Genomic DNA, 12892 nt, shown 5'->3' with positions numbered 1-12892 from the left:
CCAGAATATCCGAGCGTCCTTATCAGTCCAGGTTTATTCAAGTGGGACATGTCTTGTCTTTAGTGTGTGGTGCTGAGTCCTCAGCACGTTTTCTGGCACAGCGTGAATCTGAGTCCGTCCATGTGGCAAAGTGGGGGTTTCCTGACGGGGCCTGTGTTCCAGGGCGGGGAAGGAACGCCTGGCTGAGCCCCGTGGGATGTGCTCTTTCTACCCTGCTCATCTCCATCCCGCTGAGATCCCAGCTGGGACAGAGGATTCCGTTTGTCCAGCATCTGATGTCCCTGGCTGTCGTGGAGGCGGTCAGGTCCATTCCTGAGTATCAGGTATGTGCAGTTTCGTCACCATTACGTCCCCACTGTGCGTGCACACCTCAGCTCAGGTTTGTCTGTAGTACCCCTCTGAATGCTTGCTGTGTGGAGAGCCTCAGGCTGCTCTTTGCAAAGCTGGCAGCAGAGTGCTCCTGGAGTTTGAAAAGCACCGTCAGGTTTTCTAGCTGCTTCAGCCTCGCTGGAATGCGTTTATTCCCCAGAATTCCCTTTCTGTCCTGTCGTCAGATTTCTCAAACATCCTAGTAAGGGCAAGCCTTTTTTTTTCAATTGAAGCACATTGGCCTGGATGGTGGGGCTATTTGTCTGTGTTTTCTGGTGAAAAGGCTTATTTTATAGACTCAAAAAGCCTTCTCACTTCCTACCTTCATTTACCACAGTCCGTGCTCAGCAGAGCCATCCTTTGTCTGCAGCTGTCCGAGTTCAACGTGCAGGCTCGTTTGGAGCCGTCCGTCCCCGGCTGTAGGGACATGTGCCTGCTTCATTGTTGCTGTCGGGTGCTTTGGTGTCCGTTATGAAGAAGACAAAGAAGAGAGAGCGATTAACAGAGTGGCTGAAGCCTTTTCTCCCATACCCGGCCTCCACTTCCCATATCCCCCTCCTCAGTTTTCCTGGAAGAATTTCACATGGCTATAAAGAGGGGGTTCCTCCCCGCCTCCCCCACCTATAGCTCTTTTGTCAGGCTAAAAACAGTTATTGTATTAATTCCTGAAACCAGATGCTAAGATCATGGCTCTTAAAGGAGGCCTATCGTCAGTGTTTAAACACAGAAGCAGCCTCTCCACTGCCCCGTAAGGCCCCTCCAACGCGTCCACATGCTCATAGTCACTGTGTATAGGACTGGGGGACGTGTTTCCGTGTGACGTCGAGTCACCGGCTGGCACGCTGAAATGTGACATTTATTACCAGGCACTCAGCATCCTGGCCATGTCTGATGGGCTTGGGCATCGGACTGTCACAGACCTTCACAGGCCTGGCCTGCAGCCCCTGAGCTGGGCATTTGGCTTTGTAGAAGGCGATGGAGAAGATAAAGTTCTGTCGTGGGGGAAAAGATTTCTAACCCTAGCAACAGGTTAATTCGTCTTAGGAAAATAAATTTAAATTTAAAATTAAAATTAGTCTTCTTAGCTTTTTCATGGCTTTGATTTTGACCTGGTAACTTAGCGAGCATTCTTTGAGTGCCCGCTGTGTGTGAAGGCTGCACAAGGCGCTGGGTGCAGCAGGATGGGAGATGGGAAGCTTGCCCCCAGAAGTGCACCCGGGGCCATGTGTTCCCCGTTCTCCTTAATAGGCTCCCAGCAAAATTCCTATCCTGTTTCCACAGTCGTCCAGCTCAGCCTCACCTGTGTGATATGACTTTGGTTTTATTCTTATTTTATTTTACTGAGATACAATTATACAGTACAGTATAAGTTTAAGATGGACAGCATAATGACTTTCATATATCGCGAAATGATTGCCACAGTAAGTTTAGTTAACATCTATCGCCTCATATAGTTACAAAAAAAATTTTTTTTTTCCCTGTGATGAGAACTTTTAGGAGAACTCATAGTCTCTCTATTTTTAACAAAGTCCAATTAGCGTACACAGTACAACTACAGGATGGTTGAAATAGGCCCCAGTTGCGTGGAGTTCGCCTTTCTTATGTCCCTCACTTGGGCCCTGACTTGTCCTTGCCCAGATGTCACCACCAGTGCACAAATCATGCCCAGTCTCCTGGACCAGAGGCAGCATCACTGGAATACTCGCCATTCCTTCCAGAACCCGCCGTGGGCTGCCTGCTCTTCTTCCTGCTGCATCTTCTGTCCGCGAGGTCCCGCTGGCCTCCTGTAGCCCTCTTCCCACCCACACACTCCTGCTCCTGCTCCCTTCTCTGCACCTCGAAGTGCTCTTTGCCCTGGGAGGCCCAGCTCAAATGCCATTCCCGGAACCTTCTAGCCACAAACTCTCCCTCCTATAACACGTTACGGTATTTTAAATGTCTAAGCCCCTTTGATGGTGTCTCCCAGGGATTGCTCAGAAGCAGAGTTATTTGTGCTCCTGTTCTATCTCCTACAAAAGAACCAGCTCTTTAAATGCACAATCGGTTTTATTTTGGTCCCCAGAGAGCCTAGCACAGTGCATTCTACATGGGAGGCCCACAGCAGCTGTTTGAATACATGATTGAGACAATGAAAAATAAGCATGTAGCCTTTCTCTTCGTCTTGGAGTAAATGTCCTTGTTTACCTGCTTGAGAACCCAGAATTGCATCAGCTGCAACGTGGACTAACCAGCTCTGACAACGTGAAGTGAAACGGAGAGCAGGGCCAGCGCAGAAGTCAGCGGCTGCCCCCGGGGGGGAGGAGCTGCTTCTGAGCTCGGCAGGGCTGCCGCTGGGCACAGTGGGACACGGGAAGGCAAGAGAGGAGAAAGGAGGGGAATTGGGAGAGTGACCAAGAGCAAAGTCTCCAAGTCCAGCTTTTCTGGACCAGCATTTCTCAACCTCAGCACTATTGACGTCTGGGCCCCCACATCTTGGCTGGAGGGTCATCCTGTGCATTAAAGGATGTGGAGCAGCATCTCTGGCCTCTCCCCACTAGACGCCAGTGGGACTTCCTCACGCTGTGACAACCAGAAATGTCGCCCAATATCGCCAGATGTCCCCTGGGGGGGCAAAAAGCCACCCCTCACTGAGAACCCTATTCTAGACCCAGGGAGCCTATCAGATCAGGTCATGGTGAACCCCCCATGTTTTATTTGAACTTTTGTTCTTCTGTCCTCCTGCATTTCTTCTCTCAGCCCAGAACGCTGTGCCGGGGCCGGCGAGCTTCTAAAGAACAGAAACGTATTCTAACTGGCCCGGGTGCAAAGAAGGCCTGTTGGCGGGAGAGAGGGGATTTCAGGGAAGCTGCAGGCTACACAGCATAGTATTAAGCACCCAGGGGCTTGGTGTCAGAAAGCCCTGGATTTGAATCCCAGCTCTGCCGCTTCCCAGTGGTGTAACCTCAGGCAAGCCAGGCAGTGTCTTTAAGCTGCAGTTTCTTCTTGTTACATGGGGATGACACCAGCACCAACACACGGGTGTGGTATAAGTAACATACAGACCAGTGCTGAGTCCGGGCTGCATGCCATGCCAGCCCCATGGGACTCGGAGGCCATCAGCTCATCTCTGGTCTCCGTTTTATTTTGCTAAGTGTCTCCTTTCAGCCTCATGAGTCCAGATGGGCTTCCTCTACCCACACCTGGCTGCCAGCCCCACACCCAGGAGGCCTGCCAGTTCTGGCGCCTACTGGGTCTCCCCTAGTCTGTGTGTCCCAACTTCAGAGTCATGGCGAGAGATGGGGTGTGGGTGGCCCAGCTCAAGGCAGTGTCCACCCTTGGATCATTCCACTGTGACTGGGGCACACCCTTCAGGGTGGAGAGGCAGTGGGCTCCAGGACAAGTCCACTTCTGTTACCCAAGCTGACTGTTGGCAGTTCTTCGAGGCCTCCTCTGATCACTCAGTTAAACGAGTTCCTCCCCTGTGTCTCCATAGCATTCTACTCTGGACATTTCTACCTGCCTTTTATGAAAGGTTAATTCAGGGCCATCTTGTCTTTAAAGCATGAGCTCCTTAAGGGAAAAGAACCCTGAGAGTATTAGTCTCTCCCTGCCCACTAGGGGTACTCCATGAGGTGATAGGTACTCTCCATGGTGATGGTTGTTTTGATGTGAGATAATGGACTTAATCCACAAGATAGGCATCTTCAGAAAGTGTTTTTGATGATGATGGGGGTGGGAAAAATGCTGGGATTTATGTCGCATATGTTCTTTAGGTCTCTCTCCTTCTAGCCCCAAGAGGTACTTTAACCTGGCTTGTCCCAAAGAAGTGATCAGCTGTCTGAAAGAGAAGAGAGGATGAGCCCTCATGTTCCGTTAGTTTCGAGAGTATTCTGCACATCTTCCTTCTGCCTAGATGACCTCACCTGGTCTCTCTGTGTCCTGTGATTGATTAATATGCAGATTTTCCTTTAGGATATCAACTTACGAGTGAAGTGGCCCAACGATATTTATTACAGTGACCTTATGAAGCTTGGTGGAGTTCTGGTTAACTCTACGCTTATGGGAGAAACGTTTTATATACTTATTGGTAAGTTTTTAAAGCCTTTTCCCCAGCATTTTTAGATTAATAAAAATAAAAATGGTTTATACATGGCTACATTGGGGGAAGTGGGTTATCATTTGGGGTTACTTTTTCTGTGAGTCTTGAGTTATAGAACAGAATATGTATGCAAAACAGGCCAGATTGGGTAAAAGCACTTCGAGAGGTTTGGCATTCTATCTATGGCTATGGAAACCACCAAATAGGTTTCACATCAAACAGGCGTTTTCTTATACCTCCCCACACTCCTGCTTCTCACTGAATTAGAAGTGGTGAAAATAAACATTTAATGTAGCAATTTGTAATAAGAAAAGGAAGTTAATTTCAAGGATGAGTCTCCTGCTGGTCCTGCATTCTTCATTTGACCTTCCCAGGCCATGAAAGAGTTGCCTTCTTTTTAACCTTCAGAAGAAGCTCCAGGCTGGTCAAGGTAGGGTAGAGAGAATGGCCGTTTCATCTCAGCACATCCGTATCAGGCGAGGAAATGGATTCAGAGCAGTGTCAGAAGTTCTTAGGCCCCTGGGCATCCAAGCGTCAGCTTTTCCCTAATGCCCAGGAGGACTTGATTGGTGTTCAAAAATCAGTAATAGACTGAAAACATGCAACCGTGTGTTGGAAGTGCCAGCCAAAGAACACAAGGCTTATGTTCCAGGTCTGCAACCCACTGGCAATATTATTCTGGGCAAGCTGCTTCATATCCTCAGAGCTCTGTTTCCCATCTTTAAATGAGTAATTGTGCCAGATGCAGCGATTTCTAAGTAGGGCCCACAGATACTGAGGAGGCCTAGGGATGGCTTCAGGGAGCTAGGGAATTCTGTCAGTGTAGGGGAAATAAACATTTTCCTGTGGGGAGAATCCGTAACTGTTATTAAATTTTTAAGGCCATGGGAGGTGGTAGGGGGTGATGGGGCATCTTTGGGGAAAGACTGAGTCACCAGCAGGAGTGCTCTCTGGTCCTTGGAAAGACACAGCCTAAGTTGACAGTAGTCAGTGTTGCTATTTTCCCCAAGACATTGCATTTTCTCAATACAAGGGAGATTTTTCAGCGCTATGTACACGTAATTGAATGCCTTCCACTCCATAGGTCCTTCAGCTATTGTGTATGTTGTCGAGTGAATGAACAAATGGACAACTACAGCCCCTGTTGCTATAGTTACTTGTTTTTTTCCAGATGTAATTTACATTGCTTTGTATTTTAATAGCCAGTATATTGGGGGGAAAAAAATCTGAGGCCAATCAGTCCTTCCCTTCACCCTGAAAATGGCTCAGAGCATTTAAAAAAGAATACCGTTATTGTGAATGTCATCGTTCCATCTGAGGCGAGTATTTGGGGAATTTTTTTTCTCAGAGGCACTAAAGATACAATAGTCTTACTGCCTAGTTCTTGCAGTGTTTCATTTCTTATTGAAGACTTCTTTGAGGTTGATTCAGGGCCCTGCTGAAAACTGAGGTTTGGCTTCTCTGAATACTCTAGCCTCTCCCAGAGAGGATGGTGGTGTTAAGTAACAGCAGAGATAAGCCTATTCAGACCCCACTGCTGCTAACTCACTCTCCTGAAGCCTTGGTTTAGGAGCCCGTAAAAGAACCACTGAACATGGGTTGGCCCCTTGCCAACAGCGTAACCCTAGCACCGAAGACTTCCAAGGATAAAATATTAAAAGATGTGTTCTTGGGTTACGCCTTGAGCAAGGTTTGAAATCTCTGAATCCAGAGTTTACTCCTTAAGACCTGAATAAAATTCTCTATCTTCAAGCATGTGTTCTGTTGATTCAAGTAGGAAAAGAAAGAAGAGATTTTATTTTATATTGGGCTCAGTGTGGAGTTACAGTTCTTGGCGTCATCGTTTCAGAAGCGACTCTAAGAGGTTTTGTCCCATTCATAGCTTCTGTTTCATTGAATCCCACATGGCTTGCTTTTTCCAACTTATTTGCAGTAAGGTTGAGATGGTTCTAGCTCGGACAAGGATAATAAATGAAAGATGAAAAGGAAGATGTCTCAGAGCTATATCATGCTTTTCGTGGCCAAGATAATCAATTTGGAACGAGGAAGAGGAAGCCGGAAGTTGAAAGTAAAAGCTGTAACTTTTTCCCCGTGGTTGAGAGGAATGTGTGCTGCTATCAATAGGTGGAACTGCTCATGTTTTTCAATTATTTGTTGGTTTTTGTCCAGGCTGTGGATTTAACGTGACTAATAGTAACCCTACGATATGCATCAACGATCTCATCGCAGAGTACAACAAGCAACACGGGGCAGACCTGAAGCCCTTAAGAGCTGATTGTCTCATCGCTAGAACTGTGACCGTGCTGGAGAAACTGATTGATACATTTCAGGACAAAGGGCCCAATGGCATTCTTCCCCTTTATTATAAATACTGGGTACACAGGTCAGTGCTGGCTCATCTTCGTTCTTTTAAAATTCCTTATTATGTTAATAGTTCAGTATCTTATAACGAGAAACTAAGCACCAGTCTAGATAATTATTTTTTACCTTTCTGATGGAGAAGCCTGGTGGGGGACACCACCTTGAGCAAGTTAACATCACAGGTACCGGGAGGGACTGGCATCCTGTGCCTGATGGGGGGATGCAGTGGGAAGGACACAGCATCACTGGAGAGTTTTCCTGCCCAGTATGTTTAAGCTGAATCTAATGTGAGGAAACAGACGATGTAAATCGTAGAACATTCTAGATAACGACGGTTTTCAAAGTGAGATCCCCAGGCGGCAGCAGCAGCAGCCTCACTTGGGAATTTGTTAGAAATGCAGATTCTTGAGTCTGACTCTGGACCTCCTAAATCAAAAACTCGGAGGCTGGGGCCCAGTTCATGTTTCAACAAATGCTCCAGAGTATTCTCTGGCACGGAAAGTTTGAGAAGCACTAACATATACCCAGAGGCCTCTACCCTTCATAATATCTTAAAAAACAAAAAATGAAAAGAAGGTGGGAGAATTGTGTGAGATTAAAGAAGACTTAAGAGGCATGACAGTTAAATACAGTATGTGATTCATAATTAGATCCTAGATGGGAGGAAGTAGCGACAAAGGATATTAATGGGACAGTGGGGGAATTTGAACATGGACTGTAAATTAGATAATGTTATTGTATCAAGATTAGATTTCTTTCTTTTCTTTTTTTTTTTTTTTTGGTGAGGAAGATTAGCCCTGAGCTAACATCTGTTGCCAGTCCTCCTTTTTTTTTTTTGCTGAGGAAGATTGGACCTAGGCTAACATCTGTGCCCATCTTCTTCTACTTTATATGTGGGATGCCTGCCACAGCATGGCTTGATATGCAGTGTGTAGGTCCACGCCCAGGATCTGAACCCATGAACCCCTGGTCGCTGAAGCGGAGCACATGAACTTAAGCACTATGCCACTGGGCCGGCCCCAAGATTAGATTTCTTGAGGGTGATAATGGCATTCTGGTTTTGTAGGAGATTGTTCTTATTCTTAGGAGATACATACTGAAGTATTTAAGTATGAAGTGTCACGATTGCCTGCACCTTATTTTTAAATGTCAGTAAAAAAGCACGCATGTGTGTGTATATGTGTGTATGTGTGTGTGTGAAGAGAGAAAGCAAGTATGGAAGATGTTATCAGTTGATGTGAATATAACTGAAGGGAATATGAGGTTCATTGTACTATTTTTTCAACTTTTCTGTAGGCTTGAAATTCTTCAAAATAAAAATTTTGGGGGGTGGGAGTTCTGTACTTTAAAAATTGTTAACTAGGATGTAACTCAAGAAGCACAGCTGGAAAATATTCAAAAGAAGTAGTATTAGAATGAGTTTAACTTATAGTTGATGCTACCCAACTTTATTTTATAAAATAAAACTTGTCTTTTCAAGTCAGCTTCTTTTTCCCCAGTCTCAGCCAAGAGAGTTGTATGGTGTTTCTTAAAAGTGCTAGAAGGTGAGGAAGTGGTCAGATCACCATCCCAGATGATCAGAATTAGGAGGAGTAACATCGTTTATAAGAGAAGAAATTCCTAACTCCCTATTGGACTTTCCATCATCCTAGTTATTCTAGTGGTTTTCAAAACCATTCATGCAGGAGCAGTGCAAGTTAGAGCATTTTAACCACATCTAGCCCCAGCCCTCTCCCAAATCCCCAAATCCCTTTGCATAGTGGATAATTACTTAATTGATTGTCTCGGGCCACTGCATTCCATTTCCCAGTGACCGTATGCTGTTCTTCATTTTCAGTGCTCAGCAAGTCCGGCTGGGAGGCACTGAGGGGCCAATGGTGTCGATAGTCGGCCTAGATGATTCTGGGTTCCTTCTGGTTCACCAGGAGGGCGGCGAGGTGGTGACTGTGCATCCGGATGGCAACTCCTTTGACATGCTGAGAAACCTCATCATCCCCACACACCGGTAGCCCTGTCACCGGGAAGACAGCCTGGGGCCTGCCGTCCTCGCTCCCTGGGCCCAATGCTTGGGCTGTGGGATAGGGATCAGCAGCTGAGATGACTTGGGGCTGACGGAAGTGCAGAAGCATTCCAGTTCAATTCCTGCCGCCTTTCCTAGCCCATGGATTTGGAAAACCAATTTAGAGTTGTAGGCAAATTTTTTCTCTCTCCAATTCATCTGTTTAATTCTTTAATTTTGTTCTGTCTGCTGTCATTTTATTTGGTGTTTGAAGATGTTCTGGAGTGGAGGGTTGACAAGTGGAAGATTTAGTTCAGGTAAAGCCCCACCATAGGTGTAAAATTGTTCTTGCCTCTTGAGCTTAGATATGTTTATTGGCCAAAAAAACAAAAAAAGTTTTCACATGGAAACAGCAAGGGAATAATTCAAATGTTTTCCCAGTAGTGGAGACCTTTATCCCTAGACTATTAAAAAAGAAATCAAAAAAAGCTCTCCAGCCTAGGCTAGTGGTGAATTAGAGGTTTGGTAACACTGTTTATAAGCATCCAGGGAGGTGTTTTCCTACAGGAACCTACATCGGCACTTAGTCGTCATTTTATTTTTTTGTTAACAAAGAAAAGAGAAGGTAGACCTCTTAAGGGTTACTCTAGGCCTGGTTTGTGGTCCAATAACAACATCTGAATGGCTATAGAGATGCGTCTAGCTGGTACGACTTACAATGATTTTGTCAAGGAAATCAGTTAATTACTTTGACATTAATTTATGAGCTCTCCTTTCATAAGTTTAAATTTACTGCATACTCTGAAGTGATGGGATCAAGTTCAAGATCCTTAAAGCGTTGATTAGGCATTGCTTGGATGTGGGGGTGGATGATCTGGCTCTAACAGCTGGAGATGAAGCCTCGCTCTCACACCACACGCAAGGGAGGATTTAGAGCTTTTAAGCCAGTTTAAGGCTCGCTTTGAAATGTGGAGCATTCCTGCCAGACTGTGCGGTACACAGAATATAGAAGTACATGGCATTTTATTTGTAAGTCTTAATTTTTTGCCCCTTTTCCCTATATTGCCAAGAAAGAAAATGTTGATACTGAATGCGATCATTTAAGAGGGAGGGTGTGTGTGTGTGTGTGTGTGTGTGTGTGTGTGTGTGTGTGAGAGTGAGTGTGTGTATGAAGTTTTAAAAGATGTTCAAACTCTGATGCCCTGTCTCCGAGGAAAAACAAAAGAAAGGAAGCCTTTTGATACACACTTGCTATTTCCAGATGGACTCCACGCTTTTTCCATGTAACTCCTATCTCTATTGAACTTGTGAATCATACACATTACTTTTCAGCCTCAAAAGGCCCATTTTTGTCCACTTTTCTCTCTTCCTGCCAGTCCCAACTGAAATGAGTGGAAAGAAAACTTGATGGAGCTCTCAGCTTTGAACAAAATCCCCTCATTGTACACCAGCACCATCTTTATCCAGTTCTTACCCAGTCAGGCTAATTCTAGAAACTTGTGGTTTTCAGTATAAAATCTGTCTACCTTTAGCCAGGCACAGGCAGCCCCATAGGAAGGAAAAAAATAACGTGTTTAGTTAAGTACACCAACCCAATATGTGTTTTTTGGAAATGTAACTTTAAAAGAACTTCAAAAGTAATTTTTGCAAATAAGCCTTCAATTAGAATTATTTTTCTAAAAAAAAAAAAAAAATCACCTTCCAAAATGCCTAAATCTTCCTGTGGAATTAGTGACAAGTTTAAATAAAAGTCCACACCACCCCAAAATTACAAAATGGACTCACCCTTGAGAGGGCATCTGCAAAATATCATCGAGAAGAAAAATCTCCAGGCTAATGTTGCAAGTTTCATTTCTCAAACTTTGTAATATAAGGCAAGTCATCTCTCAGAGCTGCCATCAAGACTTTCTGAATTTCTTTGGGGGCTTATTTAATGAAAAACATGTTTTGTTTTAAGCTGAAGTCCTATTCTAGACAGTTCTGCTTTGGGAAAAAAATGTTATCATTTAATTTCCTTTCTGTAAATTAAAACTAATGACGTGTGGCCATGTCAAAGCAGATGGAGATGTTCCAGGCGGATCGCTTTGCCTCTGTGCTTTTAAGACTGTTCTTACTTGTGCTGACATCCAGTTGTCTTAAGGGAGACAGAATGGACTAGAAGCAGATGCTGCATTTTTCACAAACCTGATTTTGCCAAAGACTTGAAATTCTGCTTCGGATAGAACAGCTGAATCAAGGCATTTTACTTACAGCTGTTAGCATTAGGGAAACCTATCTCCTTGCTACACTACACTCCTGGATTTGGAGCGTTTATGCACCCAGCAATCTGTGATCTCAAGGAGCTTTCAAATCTTAATGGAAAACCTTGCATTTTCTTCGTAGTCTTTAAAACACAGCAACTAAACTAAACTAAGCACAAGATTGGCGTGTGCTTTCAGGATGTTGAATTATCCCCCAGTTTAGAGGCTGTGCATTGAGCATCTATCAGGTTATGCAAAGGGCAAGACATCCTCCCTTCTGGGCTGATAGCAGATTTCAGAGGAACTCTTGGAAAAATGCCCCCTAAAACAGGACACGGCAACAGCTGGGCTTCCGGTGGCTCCCCACCAGAGCAGTGCTCCTTGGCACTGGGCATCCTGGCTGCGTTCTCAGGGCGTGGGCAAAGTAGGAAGGATTTGTGTTTGGTGTAAAGTGGTTGGTGGGGTTCGCTGGTCCAGCACTGTGACTGCCTGATGTGGGAGCAAGTGGCCGGACGAGGGGTGGGTGCACAGGCCCAGGTGGGGGAAGCCTGCAGCCTCCAACCCCCCACCCCCCAGATATACACATGGGGACACGGGAAGGCCTACGTGGTCACCCCCCCCACCCTAGAGTCTGGGAATGAGAGAGAAGCCAGCCTCGCCCAACACTTTGAGAATGCAAAAGGGAGGCATTTTAGGCTTATTCTGTAGATTTGTTTGCTTTTAACAGGGAGAAAACTGAGAAACCTTATTCCTGGGTAATTACTATGCATATTTGAAATAAAAGAAAGTGTAAACCTTTGCATTTTTAGCTTTTCAAAGATTCGTCTCTGAAAAGCAATTGCTTTAAGCCAATGCCTCTAAAAAGCAGGTCTACCAAAATAAACTTTAAGACTTTCTATATAGTTTGGACTCCTCCTTCTTTTTACCGCAAATTTCATTTTTAAAAATAGGCAACTACCTTTGGTTACAGTATTTTTATTCATACTTAAACATTTTTACAAAATAAATAGTTTTACATAGTAAGGAATATGTATGTATTTCTAAGTATTAAGAAGCCGGGTGGTTTTTTTTTTTCCTTTTTGATGTATTTTTGACAAATGTATTATGCATCATACAAAAGAGAAATCGTATTACTCCAAAGAATGAAAGTTAGCAAAACCCAAAAGTAAAAAAAAAAAAAAAAAACCTTTTAACTGAAGTGAGAAATAAATTTAATCATAATTTAATGTGTTTTTAAATTTGAAAATAAATTTAATGTAACAACAAATTTAATGTAAGAACAGATTTTTGTTCTTGTAGAATTTTTCTTATTCTTTTGTGAAAACTGCTTGACTTTTGTCTCAACAGTTTTTCCCCCAAGACTTTAACCTTAGATATCACACTTAAGTTTAGGAACAGCTTGAATAATGCATTTGATAACCCAGACGCTACGATTCACTACAATTTTAAGCTACTGTAATTTTCTGGCGTTAATTGGAAGATGTTCTTTTTATTGCATTTTATCCATGGCAGCCCCACAGTCTACCTTAACTGTCTTACAATCAATTACAACTTCAGGTGGACTTGATACAGGATTGACCGTATAAACCTCTCCCACCCTTAGGGTTAGGGTGCAAGGGAGGAAGGTGTGGCCCATAGGACTTTAAAAGGACAAAAGAGGTGGGGGTTCAGGGAGTGGGCTCTGAACAGCCCTTCACACCCTGTTCACTTCTCTACAAAGGTATGAATGGAATGGCTTTTCTAGAAAGGGTTTCCGTGAACATAAAGGAATTCCTTTCCCTGGGAGGCCCCGTGGAAGGCCTAGCCAGTCTTGAACTGGGCTTATTTCTCAAATCCATTTGATCT

At 44.4% G+C, this 12892-nt stretch overlaps 1 protein-coding gene across 4 annotated transcripts in view; it reads left to right on the top strand.

Moving 5' to 3' along the window:
* HLCS (holocarboxylase synthetase) overlaps window positions 1-11949 on the top strand; it is a 188897-nt gene extending 176948 nt beyond the window's left edge. For all 4 annotated transcript variants that reach the window (XM_058523078.1, XM_058523077.1, XM_058523080.1 and 1 more), the window contains 4 exons: window positions 163-323; window positions 4321-4435; window positions 6617-6830; window positions 8646-11949. In XM_058523078.1, coding sequence (XP_058379061.1) covers window positions 163-323; window positions 4321-4435; window positions 6617-6830; window positions 8646-8817 — 662 coding nt within the window. In that variant the 3' untranslated portion in view covers window positions 8818-11949. The remainder of the gene's footprint in view (window positions 1-162; window positions 324-4320; window positions 4436-6616; window positions 6831-8645) is intronic.
* The last annotated feature ends 943 nt before the right edge of the window (window positions 11950-12892 follow it).

This window comes from Diceros bicornis, chromosome 27 (assembly GCF_020826845.1).
Source record: "Diceros bicornis minor isolate mBicDic1 chromosome 27, mDicBic1.mat.cur, whole genome shotgun sequence".
NCBI classification, from domain to species: domain Eukaryota; kingdom Metazoa; phylum Chordata; class Mammalia; order Perissodactyla; family Rhinocerotidae; genus Diceros; species Diceros bicornis.
Note: the sequence above shows the minus strand (reverse complement) of the source record. Positions and strands in the feature narration are given on the sequence as shown.